Below are 16,845 nucleotides of genomic sequence, written 5' to 3' on the forward strand. Positions count from 1 at the left end.
GGAGAATATCCTGATCTAGCTTTAAGCAAACATGATAAAGTAGAAGTAAACAGCAATAATTAAAAAAAGCAAACATCAAGCATGATTAGCAGAACATAAACACCTCAAAACTAGTGTCTCTACAGTCTTTGAGTTTCAGTAGTTAAAAAGTTTGTTATTTCAAGAAAATAATTTGTTTTAAATCAACTGAAGAATCAAAGATTCCAATTTTCAGCACGTTGGTCCTGACACATCTCATGAAGTTTTCCACATGTGGAAAAAAGGAGCTATTTCAAAAGGAGACATCACGTCAATTATCTGCATCACACTGTGATCCTGCACAGAAGTCTGCTTTAAGAGGACCAGCGGACAGGCAGAAGACCAAGGAATGGGAAACACATGACACAGGATAGCAGACTGACCATGAGCTACCAAAACAGGGACAGATGCCCGTGGAGAGAAGCCCCAAAGGTTAGTTTACAATGAAACAACAAGGAAAAAACAGAGAGAGGTGAGAAGAAGGAAAAAATTAAAACAAAAGGAACATACACTGGCTTTCTCTTTCTGTATTACGTAGGCAGTGATGATACTGACCATGTGTTACCTTTCACAAAGGACCAGAAACATGACAGAACTTCTGTGATCACCAGTTACTTCCAGCAACTCAGTTCCAACTCCTCTAAATATGGACTGGTTTCCCAGTCCTGAATGGAGTCTCCCTCTTTCCTAAACAGGGTCCCTATCCTTCTACTGGTAGTACATCTTGACCAGTTGTTCCATACATGTAAATGCTCTGAAATGTGACATATTCTCTTCCTATCAGCAATTACTATATCCAAGGGGAAGAGAAGAAAAATTGTTTGTAGCATACACTCTGGCATAGATCCTTAAATATCACGGTTGTTTGTGACTACTCACAGACACAGCTTTAAGTGGAAATATACCCAACAGTGCAGTCCTGATGCCGCCATAGTTTTTGCCATTCAGGTGAACTGCAATTCATGTTAAGTGAAAAAAATAAAGACATTGAGAGTACTCCCATACTTCTATTATGGGAAGACTTCAATCATCTCCTGTTGCAACTTTTTTGTAATTCCTACTGTACACGCACAGGAGCTCAGCTCTGGGAGGTGTGGCTGCTTTATCATCTTCGCTGGGCTGAGGGGCAGAATACAGAAACCAATTAAGGACATGACCTAGTCCATGACAGCAGTCATACAATATTCTCAAAAGGAGCCTTGAGAAAAACATGCCACAGTATTTCGGGATATTGTTACTTAGATGCTTTACTGTCTCTGTCTCAACCCTAACACGCCCATGTGAGCAATTTCTGATGAAGCAGCATACAAAGCATGTTTTATTATTACTTAAATAAGACATTTAGGTAGTGACTATCAGCTACCATTTTCCAACTATTACTTTTTACAAGGTCTCTACTAGAAGAACAATCTTGTATCTAGGGAGAAGTCAGAGGAGATGACTTTGGGCATCTAAGTTAGAGTAGATTTATGACAGAAATAGAAGACTGTAAAACTCAGATCACAAAGCCATTCCTGTTTAAAAAGCCAACTCTGAAGGAAAGTTGGCTTCCTTCTTCCCAATTTCAGTGTAATGTAGTCCTAGATACACAATTTTCTTCAGTCCTAAAAAAGTACAGTTGGCAGATGAGGCCTGGAGTTATTTCTAGTACATCCTGAAGCAGAATGGCTTGTAAAGGAAGTTAAATCTGAAACTACATTTAGTTTACACCAGAAGTAACTGATTACAATCCTGAACAAAGTGCATCTGAAGCAACATACATATGCAATTTTACATTTTGAATGATGTGCAATAAATCTAACATTGCAGGTGTTATTTTCCTATCAAAATACACAGAGAAGCATTTTGCAGGTCAGTCAAAGCCAGACCACCACCTAGGAATAACAAACAGCAAAACAAGAGGGCTCTAAGTTGGAATTCTTTAAGCTCAAGAGAATCTCCAGCCTTTGCATGATTTTCAGTACAGAAAAGAACCCAGTCTATTTCTTGAATAGTACAAAGAGCTGGGGCATGAACCAGCCTAGACTGCCCCAGGAAGCACAGAGATAGGCATTGGCGAGAAAGAGTCCAGGTTTCCTTACTGTTCTAAAAGTACACCATGGAGGGAAAACTGTTACGGACCCAGTTACCAGTAGTTACCAAACATCTCTAAAAGGTCCAGCAGTCAAAGGTGAAATTTAACATCACTGTGTCTATTTATGGCTCAAAGCATCCCACACACAGCTTCCTCACTGTTCTACAAGGTGACCCCAGTCACCTCGCTTGGCCGCAAAGCATCCCTCGTGGAACAACAAGCAGATAGGAAGCTGACCTTCAAAGGTGAAGAAGAAACAGCAGACTTGCCACTAGCTCTCATCTTCCTCAGAAGTAGCATCAGCAGACAATACCAGTCAAGACATCATTGTGCTCAAGAAGAAAAACAGTGTCTGGGCTAAGCAAAAGGAAGCTCCCACTGCAGACAAAGCAGTATGTTCTCTCTTACGTTTCACTGTGCTCCAGAAGTGCCTCTGGAGGTAAAAGAAAGGCCTTGGAGGCTTTGTGAAACCCTCAATAAACAAAACAATTTTCACAGACCTTCTGATGGCAGCACAAAGATACTTTTACTGTTCCTATACCCTTCATCTATCACCAGGACACAGAGACACAATTTCAAGTGATCACGACTGGCCAGTAAGGTAAAAGCAAAGAGCAACCATCCTGATAAAACCTTCCAATGGAAACTGGGTTTGCCTTCAAAGCAGGAAGGGGCTTCTTACTAGCTGCAGCTTAATATTCTGGAAAAGTATCAATTCAAGATGCATCAAAATCACATACAGAATTACAAATCCTAATTAAAAAAAAAAAAATCAAAAAACACTAAAGGGGAATGAAATAAAAAATGTTCACAGATCTGTTAACTAAAACTACACACCACAATATATATCTACTGCATGAAAGCTAAAAGGAAGTGTATCACTAAAGCAGGAAAATAATACACTGTCTTACTGTGGCTCATTTCTTAGAATCATAGAATAGTAGGGGCTGGAAGGGACCTCTAGAGATCATCTAGTCCAACCCCCTGCTAAAGCAGGTTCATCTAGATCAGGTCACACAGGAATGCATCTTGTTGAGTACAGACCTCCCCTCCCATGGAGTATCAGAGAAAATGATGCTGGAAGGATTAATCTTCAGAGGAGTGAGTGCTTGCTTATTCTTTATCAAAATTATTAAAAAGGCCAATACCTTTATGTAAAAGCCAATGATCGAGATACATATAATAAATTTCAAGGGAGCTTTTAGAAGTGTTATTGTTCTGCCACTTCATGCTTATACAGAAGTCTCCTGAGCCACAGGTAAATATATGAGTAGTCAGTATTTAAGCAAGTATTATCAGAGCGGCTGCATTTGATATCCGCTCAAACTGTAATGTATGCACATCCTTACAGTGTTCAATATTGATTTAAAGCAAATTGCTACTGTAAGTAAATGTCATCACTAGTAAACTATTGAAACCATACTAAACCTGAAATTCTCATCTGTTACAGTGTGTTTTAAAGCTACAAGGAAAATATTTATCATAATACTGGACTAAAACATTACAAAATGTCACTACAGAAGGATTTACCACAGTTAAACTGGTGTACTTCTAGTCAAGGTTGGATTCAGTGATTTATATATCTATCTATATACATAAACTTCTTGCATTCAGTACTTCATAGAAAGGAGTCTTCTATCAAGTTTACTAGGAGGTAGATTTTTTTTTTAGAAAGCTGTTGAGTTCCCTTTTTTATGCAAGAGTTTCAGTGCTCTCATAGTCTTATTAATATTTTCTATCTTATACCCAGTCTGAATTTGTCCCCTTTCCATTCCTGGGACCTTCTCAGGTTTTTTACCACTAACACTGCACTAACTTTACACTACGAGGAAGTATTCCTCCTTTCCCAACACAAGGTTTGTCAAATAAAATAAACTTCCCATCTTTCTCCTGGTTAACAACATTTATTAGGTCTGTTTTAATCTCCAATGTCCATGTCCAATGTCCACCTTTGGTCACTCTTTAAGATCTCTTTATGTGTAACTGCTACAACTGAATATAACTGTTTTGTCCAATTCTCCTGAGTCAGTGGCATGCATCCTCAAATGACTGAAGTCAGAGTTTTAAGAGACACAGATAAAACCTTGTGACCGGAATGTGTCAAGTGCTTCAGCAGCATAAAATTCACGGACATAAAATGCAAAACTTTCTCTTCATTATCAAAAACAAAAGAATCACTAAATTCATTTCCTACTAGTCCCACTGTTACTTCTTAACACAATAAAACAACTTTCTCCATTACAACACGGAGCTGATTAAAAGTAGAGCCAACTGAAAATATTGCCAACCTGTTATTTTCCCTTCCACAAAATCACTCCACAGTCAAACAGTATATTTTCATTCTTTCCTAGAAAAAGTTAACCCCTCACTTCACAACATTTAGAAAAACTTACAGTCTTCTAAACAATGTCTTCTCTTTCAGACTGGAAAACATAGCAAATGAAACTGGGCTCTTCCAGCGAGTTCAGTAGAGGGGTCTGCTGTTGTCATTATTCAGGAAAGATAGACATTTCTGCATTTTGCTGTTTCACTAGATAACTGTTGTTTTTTCATCCTTAGGCATCTGTCAAAGTAGTCCAGCATTGGAAATGTAATTTCCATTTTTAGATTCTCTACAAACACTGAACTGTTGGCATGTAATCACAACGCCATAGTTTTATTTGTTCAGGCATTCATCAACAATATTAGACCATTATCTGAATACCATTTATTTCAACAATGATGAGAGGCATGGCACACAAAATTATAGATTTTACTTATTCTCCTTGAAATTTTAACAATGAAAATATAAGTTAATATGACTAAGGATATCCCCTAAAAAAACATTCATTATTTGCCATGGCCTTGAAGCATGTAGCTGTATGAGATTGTATATGGATTTCAGAACCACAACCTTCTGTACAATTTCAGAGCTGTGCTGTAATGAGACACTAGAATCCCCCCCAAAAAATGTAGTCTATTTTCTCATTAAATGATAATCAAGGCAACAGCCCTGTAATCATCTTGATAGAACTCCATAACTATCTGAAGGAGCCATACAGAGAGGACAGTCCAGACCTGGTTTTGGTGAAGAGATTGTTGCTAAGGTCTCTTTATTTTGCCAGGCTGCTTATGGACACACGGACATCCATCCACACACCAGAGAAAAGAACATCAGGACACTTCATTTGGGTCACTAAGCCAACCAAAGGTCTCTAAACTTTTCCTAGTCTAGGCAGACTTTCAAGCACCAGCCTACCAGCAAAAAAGCAGGCTCCATTACTCACACTTCAGGATTTGTCACACAGCTTATTAAGAAACATTTTCCTGGCTCCTGAACAGCTCCTACCAGACCTGACTTACAAGATCCTTTTTTTGATATTTTAATCTTACACAGAGATCAAGCCAAGATTCAAATGAAGAAATTGCAGATGTCATGGTTAGTGTGGAGGTATGGTTTCTGAATCCAGAGATAAATAGGGCAATACAAACATCTTAACATCCATTTTTACTTCCATTTTAGAAGGCAACATTCGAAAAATTCCTTCTTCCCCTCAAATGTCACCACTCTACAGACCCAGATGTTCACCTAAAACCAAACACCACCTCAGGCATCCTAAAAGATGTACCTATTAATGGTACAGTTCAGCCTTCAGTAATCAAACAGCCCCTTCAAAAGGAATAAGAAACACCTTTCCTTTCAAGTTGAAGATACAAGAATTCCCTTTTTCTAGTCATCCAACCATTTAACACGATACTCTTAAGAAGAGGCCACTGAGACCAGACATCATATACTTTCCATTGTTAATTTCTGATGTAAAATAATGTGACAATTATTCACACCCCGACACTTAACGCTGCTCTAAGCACTGCAGGTTATGTGTCAAACAGATGATGCTTATCAAACTGTCAAGAACCAGGTACCAACTTTGCTGTCAGGAACGGGACTTCAAGAAGCATGACGGCATGCCTTCGTCTGTACTCTGACAGCCACGTGCAGGCTGCTCCAGTGGGACTATGTAAGGCTTGAACCCAAAGCTGTGGCTGGTCTTCCCAACATCTGTCTCAAGCTGAACTGCGTATTCCTAATCCTGTATTTGCTTTTTTTATTGTAGCTCGTGATGACCCCAGTATGTTTTAGACATGTTTTTAAGTTCTATTTAATCCTACTGATAAACAATATCAGGTAGCAATTAGAAACCCTCACTAAGATTACTGAAAAAAAACTTGATTGATTTACACAGGCCTAAAATAAACAATTCCCTGATGCATTCCACCAAGTGGAGTTAAATGAAACCAGTTCCAGTTTTTTAGTATATGTATTACCCTAGAATTCAAGGAAACATCAGAAATAGTCCTACAGAGAGCAACCATGTTTTGGAAATGCCCCCCCACATCACCACAGTAAAGGAGAGAATTAGATTGAGGGGCTGTTGTTAACGACCAGGAAAGGCTCTTAGCAAGCCAGGAAAAGCCTGCTGCATCCTGCAGCTGGGGCTGCTGACTGCAAGGAGGTTCTCAACAAGAAAGTGGAAAAAAAGGAGGCAGGGGAGGAGAGAAGACAGAATGGGATCATTAGGAGTTTGGCAAAACTGAAGCTCGCCCACCGAGAAGGTAGGGGAATATACATGCATAATTTTACACGGATTAAGAGTTTGTGTCAAATCTGTGCTGTGGTGAATTCTTACACTGCAGTGAGTCATCTTGTCTGACAGTTGCTGGGGAATTAAAGCAGTTATTTTTAAAAAATTATATGTCCTGCTTGACGCATCATACAAATAGCCTCTTAAAAAATTAAAATGCAGTCAATGCATTTTTAAATACAGAAGAGCTACGGTACATTTAGGATTCTCTGTACCACACCACAAACATCCATTCTGAGCTATGAAAACCTAAAGGAGTGTATCGATGTCCCTTCAGAGAAACATTGATCTTCCTGCTGCTCCCAATCTAAACCCTGTATCAAAACTTAGTTTATTATGTCTGCCTTTTATACAGCATGGAAATATTTTCTCCTAAGAAAAAAAGTTAACACAAAGGAAAGTGATGTGCTAGTTCTGAATTCCTTGGATACTACAGGATATTTGGGTTCCTAGAATAAGGACTATTCCAATCAAAATGACAGCATCCTCCTTATAATGGAGTAACAAAGGCAGGCCACCCCCCTTCTAGAGAAAAGCAGTGGGCTGACTGACAACCATAGGTGTAGATCGTGCTGTGGGTTTGGCAAGGGAAGCGGTGCTGGCTTCCGCTCCCTGTGCTGTGCAGTACAATCACCCAGACATACCCTGAAGCTGCAAAGGGCAGCTCCTCACCATGCTAGAAACTCATTGCTTACTGCCTGTTTTGCCTATAAAACTAACATCCCATTGGCAATTTTCACACCTCCCTGGGAAAAATTGTATATTACAGTAAAGATCATCTGAATGATCTATTAAGTGTAACCCTTGGGCATCAATGCTGCTCAACATCAGCTGGCAATAAAGGTATATTTACAGTATGCCTTCGGGACAGCTGTTCTGGGAACAGCCTGGAGATTTGCATAGTCTATTTTACAAGGCATTACAATGTACTTCAACTGAAGGAGTGACAGAGAATCCTTTTGACAAGCCCTTAAGTCCAAATAGCATAGTGAAGTGAAGCAGGTAGACAAGAAATCAAAAAACCCACAACAAAACCTTCAAATTCTAATGTCTTAAAATGCAAATGGTTATTAACTCATGACTGAATTTTACCTGGTTTTAAAATAACTCAGTTATTGCCCCTCTACAGGTTGAACATCATCTGAGAAACAAAACTGATGTGAGGAGCTCCATCTTACAAAGAAAAAAGTTTCTGTTGACAGTACTCTTGATTTTATCATAATTCCCTTGGTATTTGGTATTTTTTCCTAAAGCCTTAGATCTTGTGTATTACAAACATGAAAATTTCAGCTTTATATATTTTGACCAAATCAGTCCTCTCTTTGCCAGAAAAAGATTCAAAAACATGAGTCAACTGCACCCTAATGGCTCAGAAACCGAGAAGCAAACGTGAGTATTGAATTTCTCAGTTCACTTCTCACCTAAACTCAGGAAGTATTAACACTTTGTCATTGCACAGGTGATATCCACTTGCTAAGCAGAGCACTGTCTCTCAAGGAGTGAATTAAAAGGATGACTCTGAGTCCCAAATCACAGAGGTGTGCTAGTTATTGAAATTTTCACACTTTGAAACCTCTCCGTAGGTGAAGAGTCAGCTGGCAAATGTTACAGAGAAATAGTAACTGGAGGAGCTAAGTACAGCACTCTGTCCCCAACCCAGTGACTACGTGCAGGTAACAAAAGATAGAACTTACATCTAATAAAATAAAAAACCTGGACAGACAAGGACCCAATCAACCAAATTATATTACCAAATATAATCAAGCCAGTCAATACAACAACAGCTGAGGACCAAACTAATTAGCTGAGTGCACATTCAGTGCCTTTGGGAACAAGTATCCGCTCACTGAAGATCTGCTGCTACTTTTTTGAAAGTGCTCTTTGGAGAAAAGTTCAGATTTTCACAAAAAAAAAAAAACCCTGCTATACCTCACACTTAAAAGGGAAGGGGACTGCAAGTATAGTATGGAATACAGGGAGGATAGTTCTTGAACAGGATGGTTTTCACATTTTCCATGTGGCATCTGCTGTTATCTGACACTTGGATAAAATACTGGAAGAACTACAGAGTATCTTTTCCCAATTAATTTTTGGATCAGAAAGTAATTGGAATGGCAATATAACCTTGTATACCCTTAAACTGAGGGTAAAATTTGGGGGCAGGGGGGGACTTTAAAAAAAGAAAACGCCAAAACACAACACCTTAAGTGTTTTTAAGAACGGAGAGGTCAGAGAATCACATTATTTTTTAAATAAGACAGCACATTTCAAGACTTCTGGTTCTATTAAATCAGTTCTTCGGTTAACAAGCCCCAAGCTATTCTAAAAAACACGATGATTCATCTATTTCCACCCAGTACAATTTTATACATCGTTAGAAAACTAAAACCTCGTAAAATTCTAAGCAGCCCTAAAGAACAACTACTGCAGAGTGACATGTTGATTGCATCAGCCTAGAAGAGCCATACTTTTGAGCAATGCAAGCTTCAATATGTTCAGTGGAAACTACCAGAGTGTCATGTATGTAACATGCCACAATCAGGCACATTCACTCACGCACAGCAATACAAATGCCTTCAGAATGTCTGGGAGTAAGGGTGATTTCACAACTTTGAATATTCATCAAATGTAAACTGCTGTTGAATCCCTACCTTCTAAGAAACATAGAAGCAATTTCCCCTTGTCAAAATGAAGTGAAAACACCATACAGAAGTGTTATTGATGCCTTAAGCTGAACATAACATTACATGCCAACATATCAACGTGAGTCACTCTCAGCACTTAATCAGAGTGTGAGGCTCCCTCTGTCACTCTCCACGCCAGGCAGGCTACCACCACCACGCAGGTAAGCATTTCTGATTCTGACTGATCTTTACCACCTAAATCACAATAATAAAGCTAATGAAATCTAAAATGGTTTATCTAATTTGCATCCATAGTACCTTTTAAATAACTATGTTTAAAACAAAAAAAAAAAAAGCACCCATTCAGACCACAAAAACACAGGTGAAATGCATGTGGCTTGCCCACAATAACCAACCAGTTAGGATTGACAGAGACATCTAAGCAGATCACCAAGTAAACATGTTCCTGACAAACTGCTCCTCCCTCTCAACCAAGGAGCAGTGCAGAACCACCTGAACACTTGCAAATAAAAAAATAAAACCACACTTTGCCCTGTCCTCAAAAACACATGTGCTACCTGTCCAGCAGCCACTTCCTGAGCGTCTCCTGCAGCATCCCTGCTGCAAGTGAGGCTACGCCTGCTGCTCAGCTGAACAAGGGACTCAGAATGTGGCTACAAGGGGGAGGGGGGCGGAGGGGAAATCATGGCCAAATTTAAATGCATGGTGACTACCAGCAAAGACTGCAATTACAACATCTGCACAGTGCCCACTGTGCTAGTGACACAGTAACTAGCGGTCTGGTCACACAGACAGCAGCTATTTTATGTCAGGCCTCGAGACACGTTGCGTGGGTAGGACCCATGCTATCACACAAGACACTTCCAAGAGCTAGGAAGGAAACAGCTTTAGCTCATAGCCAAGAAGCAATCTTGCAATAATCCTAGCGGTGTTCTCTTTTCCACAAAGCAGCAGCTTTGTTCCAGAAGCCATTTCTAAAGCAGCACTGCCCATAACAGGTTTCGGCACCAAACAACTGTGTTGCTTGGGTAGAAGTGGCAGCTGTAAGACCCACCGCACTCAGCAGCACCAGAACTCAAAAACTCATTCTCATGAACAACCCGACAAATCGATTGAGGCATCCACCATTTGAAAAACATTTTCCTAGTGAGTCTGATTGAGGGCAGCACTTTAAAAAAAGAGGCACAATTTACAGCAGCCACTCAGCTCTCAATGTTACCAATGAAACCCCAAACACAAATTTAGGCATGCAGTTGCCAGTCTGTTGCTTTCAGCATTTCACGGCTTGATGAAGGCAGCAGAGGCACCCTACACATCATGAGCATAACACGTGTTAAAACCTCAAGTCTTGTGAACTTTTATGTCCCTCCATAAGCGTATCCCAGTGAAGGTACCTCACTGAAGCCAGTGGACTGGCTCATTATGGTCAAGTTAAGCACATACACAAGGTGCTGTACATTCAGATGTAAAGATTCACAAAACTTCCTTGAAAACCATTTAACTCAGAGTCAGTGTGGTCAGAGTATGACCAGTCTTCTACAGCACAACAAAACTGTACAAATTACTGACCCCACTATCTGTAGGGACTGGCCCTAGAAACAGGAGTTGCAACATGGGTTCCTAAAGGTAGGAACTTTAAGCAGTGAATAATTTCATTTTCTCAGGCACAGAGCACTGCCATGTATTTGACTAAGAGCATATCAAGAGTGGCTTGAGGAAAGAGGCTGAAAATCGGGGTGCTGACTCTTTCTCCACCCACATCCCAATTCCAACTGATCTTCATTTAGGCTGCCACAGTCAGAAAACACAAGCCATTCCATCTGCTGGGTGTAACATCAGTGGCACATAAGGAAAGATATTGTCAGAGGGCTAAATTCATTCCAGCTCTAGCTGCAAGGAAGTTGCAGCAGTGCAGATACAGATGTCCAATTGTAAATCACATCCCGCTTCCTCAGAACCTTCTTGGATTATGCTTACAGCAACAGAAACTGCACCGTAAAACTGTATTACAACTTTAGCACATTGAATTAGCATAGTTCTTATTGCAGGTCTATGCCAGTTTGATTTTGGTCTTCTGTACTAACAGCTGTTTTAATTAGTACCTCATTGGCGTGTAGTCAATGATGTGCTACACGCCAAGTATTTTCTGCATAAAGCAAGAATATTACGTATAGGGTGATATAAACAGTCCTTCCTCCCACCCTCACTACCACAGATAAGAGCCAATCAACGGGCAGTGCATCACAGCACGGCAATATTGTATTTAACTCCTCTCCTTTCAGGTTTTCAGGGCACCCTTGGGGATGGAGAGGCACAGAAACGAAAGCCACAAGCAATTCCAGTCGCTCGTTCTCCTCTTCACCCTCAAAGTGTTAAAAGGAAAATACAATGTCAACATCAGCTCCTCCCTGCTGATGAAACTGGCTCCAGCGTATTTTACTTTCTGGCTTGGTGCCCTTACAAACCGTTACAAAAAGACAGAAAGATAGACAGGCAGCTCAATATATCGACCACTTTCAGTAACTCATTTGGGACACGCTGGGTCATTTGTCCCTTCTGTTAAGTACTGTAGCCTCTTGGTGGTGAATGAACCCCGATATTTGTCTTTTTTCATTACAAAAGAGGGGAGCAGCTAGCAGCTGATCTGCATTTCAGGAAAGAACCAACCCTAGCATCAGTATATATGAGTAGTCTCTACTCTCTTCCTCTGCGAGGAACAGATTACATCTCATACACTAAAATCGCCTCCGAGACTGATGGCACTCAGGGTGCTCAATCCCCATAAGCGAGGGATCCTGGCGGGCACTAACCGCTGCCTGCCTCTCCTGCCCTAACCGGAGCTGACACACATGCAAACGGAGAGCTGAAGCTCGGCTGGAGAGAGGAAGGGAAGGCGGGCTGGGGCTCCTTCTCATCCTCCCAGCCACGGCAACAGCAATCTGCGGGCTGCGTGAGAGCCTTCCCAAGCCGGGAACCGGCGGAGCATCAAAATCAACCACGCCAAGAAAATCACCACAAGCTTTCAATTATACACATTGAAAAAAAAAAATCCTGCAATTAAAAAAAAAAAAAAAAAAAACACAAAAAACTGTTTCCTCTAAGCGACCTAACTAGTATTGTCCAAAACGACCTTATCATGGGGTGTGTTGTTGCAACCGACACGCAGGCTGCGTGGACCCCGTGGCGAATCCCTCGATATGGTCAGAGGAGTGTTTTTGCAGGCAGGTACAGAGCAGATTTCCGTGAAGCTGCATTTCCTTGGCACGGCAGGCACCCCTCCGAGCCAGCCCTACGGATCGTTCCGTCTCCCGCCCCACCGCGTGCGAGGCTGGGGTGGGCAGCCCTGCTGCCTGAGCCCCTATCCGCCCCCGCCAGCGCCGCGGCGGAGGGCGAATTCACAGGTAGAACAAAACAGCCGCGCCGGTATCCTCCGCCAGCCCGCCCGCGGGAGCGCGGAGCGGGGGGACACACGGTCAGGGGAGCCGGCGGGCGCCATGGGGGCCGGGGCGAGCCCGGCGGGCAGCAGGGCCGCAGGGCGTGTGAGGGGGGAGCGGGCCGGGGTCTGCCGTGCCGCCGCCACTCCGCTGCCGCCCGCCCGCGCCCACCGCCCCGACCGCCACCCCGCGCGAGGGCCGTGCCCGCCTCGCCGCCCCTTTACCTTCGGAGAGCTCCAGCTCCAGCTCGGCCAGCCGGGCCCGCACCTCCAGCGGCAGGGACACGCTCTCCAGGCTGCGGTCCGCCATGCTCGCGCGGCGGGGACGGGCTCTCCCCTCCTCTGCCTCCCCGCTCTCCCCCTTTGTCCGCGGCTGCACGGGGAGAGGGAAGGCGGCGGGGCCACGGCGGGTGGCTGAGTCCTCCCCGCGGTCTCAGGCGGGCATGCAGGGCGGGGGGGGGAAGAGGCAGGCGGGCGGTCCGCGCGGGGGGACGGGGCGCGGAGGGAGGGAATGCGGAGGATTTCTCCTCTCCTCCTCTCTCCTCCTCCTCCTTCTTCGCCGCCTCCTTCAGCGGGGCCCCGCCATGGCTGCTCCCGCCGCCGTCTCCCGCCCGCGATCGCTCCGCATCGGCTCCCCGGCCGCGCCCGGCCCGGCCCACCCCCCGCCCCCCGGCACCACCGCGGCGGCGGCTCCCGCCTCGCCCCGGCCGCGGCCCCGCTCCTCCCGCCCGGCTTGGGCTGGCGGCGGAGCCTGGCGCTGCGGTGCCGCTGCCGCCGCTGCTGCTGGCCAGGCACGGCGCCGCTGTCACAGGCACGTGACCGCGCCGCCCCGCGCTCCCGCCGCCGGCCCCCAGGGGGCGCCCCAGCGCCGGCGGCGCTCCGCGGGGCGCTCCGCGGCCGCGCAGCGGGGCCGCCCCGGCCCGGCCCGGCCGCCGCCCTGTGGATCGCCGCTCCGCGCCCCGCCGCCACCGCGGCCCCGCACGGGGCACACGCACGGTCGTGTCTTCGGGGCGAGGCTGGCCAGCTGCCCTCTCAGCGCTCTCTGCGCTGTTTCGAAGTGGGGCCGGGGGTCCCCGCGCCTTGGAGGAAGAGGGGGAGGAGGCAGGTGCTCGAGGCAGGCAGGAATTCAGCAGCGGGAAGACGGACGGCACTCCGACACCCGGCGCCGGTTTTCCCTTCTCCATCAACTTCCAGCGTAACGCTTCTTCCACCTGTATCTCTGTATTCAGCCCATGGTGGACCAGGCAATGTCAGGTTGACAGTTGGACTCGGTGATCTTCAGGGTCGTTTCCCATCTGAGTGCTTCTGTTCCAAACAAGCCGTGGCCATTCGAGTGTCTGTATCGCTAAACTCTGAGTGCTCGTTTCCATGATACAGTGACATAATGTGATAGAAAAGAACGGCTGACACTATGGTATGTCCATGCTTAGCACCAGCATGTACCAGCTGATGCTGAGCCCACAGCTGGACAATGTGGAAAGGACTGACCCACCAGTACTCTTAACGCCAACATAACAAGGAACTGTTCTGAAAACGTTTAATAAAACTCCCTTTCAGATCAACAAATACATTTCACAAGGAGCGTTTTCCTTTCTTTCACCCTGTATATTTTTTCTTTCTTTTTTTTGGGGGGAGGGGGGTATGTGGGTTTGGTTTTGGTAGGTTTGGGTTTTTTTTAATCTCCCACAAGAAGGAAGGAGCAAGATACCACAGCACCTATCATTTCAAAAATCCTTGCAAGTCCCAATGGTAGAACAGGTCTTGGAGACAGCAGAAAGAAAAAGGCAGAATCATCCCCAGGCTGACCTTGACTTACCGTCTCAGTCAGTGGAAGAAAAGCAAGGCTGTAGGAGTTTCTTCAAAAGATAAAGCTTAGGCTGCAACTACACTAAGCAGTGTAATTTTTTAACACATTGTGTAACAAAACCAAGTTACATCATGTTACCAGCTGTGCTGTACTAGTATCAACAGTGGAGTTACTCCTGCAGCATATGTAGGGCAGGTGGTTTCTCTTGTTTTTGCTGGTTACCAGCCCCAGACATGGGAGAGCTGTTTACACCCAGATTGTGGCCAATGCCAGCATCAGTTCAGCCAGACCAGTGGCAGAACTGGTTGGGATACTTCATCAAAGATGTGTGCTGTAAACAAGGCTTGAACACACAAACTCCCTGAATTTTGTGGTACTGCTATTTGGTTTATTGTCATATATGTTGACTTCTAGTAAGCACTCCTGGGCTGCTCTTGAATGTACTGCAAGATGAGAGCCATCCGGTTAGTCAGTCTTTCATAGAGCCATTGTTTTGAGCAGCGTGGCAGCACACACGCCATTTGAAGCCATACAAACAAATGCTTCTCCCCCAACACTGTGCTACACAGGGTAAGGGCTACACAGGCACTGCCTACTTCAAATACAGATATCACAAAAATTATCCAGGTCTTTCTTTTTCATTACATCAAGACCTAAACAATGAAAAGCAATTAAATCCAAATATGCTCCAGGGTTCCTACCTGAGAATATGAGGTTTGTTTGTTTGTTGTGTTACGTGGGATGAAATAGGCTGAAAGTATCAGCCTTCTGCAGGAGTGGCTTTTCCAAGTATGACGGAGGCAGCCAAGAGGGAGGCAAGGGAAGGCTTTGCAGGGATTCAGCTTTCTTTACTAATGTGTATCTCTTGAGTTGCACCTTTACTTCCCCAGTTCTGATAGGAGCTGATTATTTTACATGTTATCTGATCATTATGGAATCTTCAGCAGTGGTCACTCTGCTTTCCAAGTTCTTTCTTTTGTGAAGTTACATGAAGGGATCTAAAAAGAAATAGTTGAACATTCATAGCACTGTGCCTGAAATTTTCTTGGTATTTCCACAAGCCTCACGTTTCGAGCTTTGAGAGGTTTTAAAGGAATGGGAAGGGCTGAATTTGGCAAACTTTCTGCTACTCCCAAGGCAATGTGATGGGTGGTTGCTCCTGTTTGGGGGCTGGGGAGCCCCCCTGGGTGGGCAGGGCCACCCCACCTCTTGGGACTGGGTGCAGATATGGCGAGGGCTGTTGGAAACTTGACCTGGGGCTCCATTAGCCAAGTCCTGGCATGGGGCTGTGTGGGGGACCATGGCAGCCTGCCTTGGAAAGCCCATTTGTTCTGCTTGGACTGACCTCAAGAGGATAGATTTCTTAGTTATACAAAGTCTCAGGGCCCAGCCTCCCAAACTGAAATCTCAAGCATACAAATTTGCACAATTATTTTAATCATTCCTATGAAAAGGAAGCAAGTCAGGAGATTTAACCTAGCTGGTCTTATTTCGTGGGTCACAGAATCACATAGAATCACAGAATCTCAGAATCTTAAGGGTTGGAAGGGACCTCAAAAGATCATTCAGTCCAACTCCCCTGACAGAGCAGAACTACCTAGAGTAGATCACACAGGAACTCGTCCAGGTGGGTTTTGAATGTCTCCAGAGGAAACTCCACAACCCATCTGGGCAGCCTGTTCCAGTGCTCCGTCACCCGTCACCCTCACAGTGAAGGAGTTTTACCTTATGTTACATTGGCATCTCTTATGTTCCAGCTTTGTACCCATTGCTCCTTGTCTTATCATTGGAAATCACTGAAAACAGCCTGGCTCCATCCTCCCAACACTCGCCCTTTATGTATTTGTAAACATTAATGAGGTCACCTGTCAGTATCCTTTTCTCCCAGCTAAAGAGCCCCAGCTCCCTCAATGGATCCTGTCAGATTTGTAGAGGCTGTGACCTAATCATCCCCTGGAATAAGGGGTAGAAATGTTCCTAACTCCAAGAAAAGCAGGATACTGTTTGTATTTTTGATGTGGTGATTGGTCAAGATTTGTAGAATGTAGAATTGATAGAAAATATCAATTTGTGCTTTTCAACAGGCATGGCAATAGCTGCATGGCATATGGTTTCAGCTTCTTTCAAGAGAAGCAGCAAGTCAGTGATGCTTTTCGAACAGCAGCCCTGGTCAACACAGCTTGTGAGTGACTGTACACAAACGCTTTCATTAAAATGATTTGGACTATTTAGATGCAATGACTCAT

General features: G+C 44.3%; 1 protein-coding gene across 4 annotated transcripts in view; it reads right to left on the bottom strand.

Moving 5' to 3' along the window:
* Positions 1–13,427, bottom strand: part of DIP2C (disco interacting protein 2 homolog C) — a 322,942-nt gene extending 309,515 nt beyond the window's left edge. For all 4 annotated transcript variants that reach the window (XM_061996483.1, XM_061996482.1, XM_061996481.1 and 1 more), the window contains exon 1: positions 13,018–13,427. In XM_061996483.1, the coding sequence (XP_061852467.1) occupies positions 13,018–13,102 (85 nt within the window). In that variant the 5' untranslated portion in view covers positions 13,103–13,427. The remainder of the gene's footprint in view (positions 1–13,017) is intronic.
* Between the last annotated feature and the right edge of the window lie 3,418 nt (positions 13,428–16,845).

Source organism: Colius striatus, chromosome 5 (genome assembly GCF_028858725.1).
Source record: "Colius striatus isolate bColStr4 chromosome 5, bColStr4.1.hap1, whole genome shotgun sequence".
Classification (NCBI taxonomy): Eukaryota; Metazoa; Chordata; class Aves; order Coliiformes; family Coliidae; genus Colius; species Colius striatus.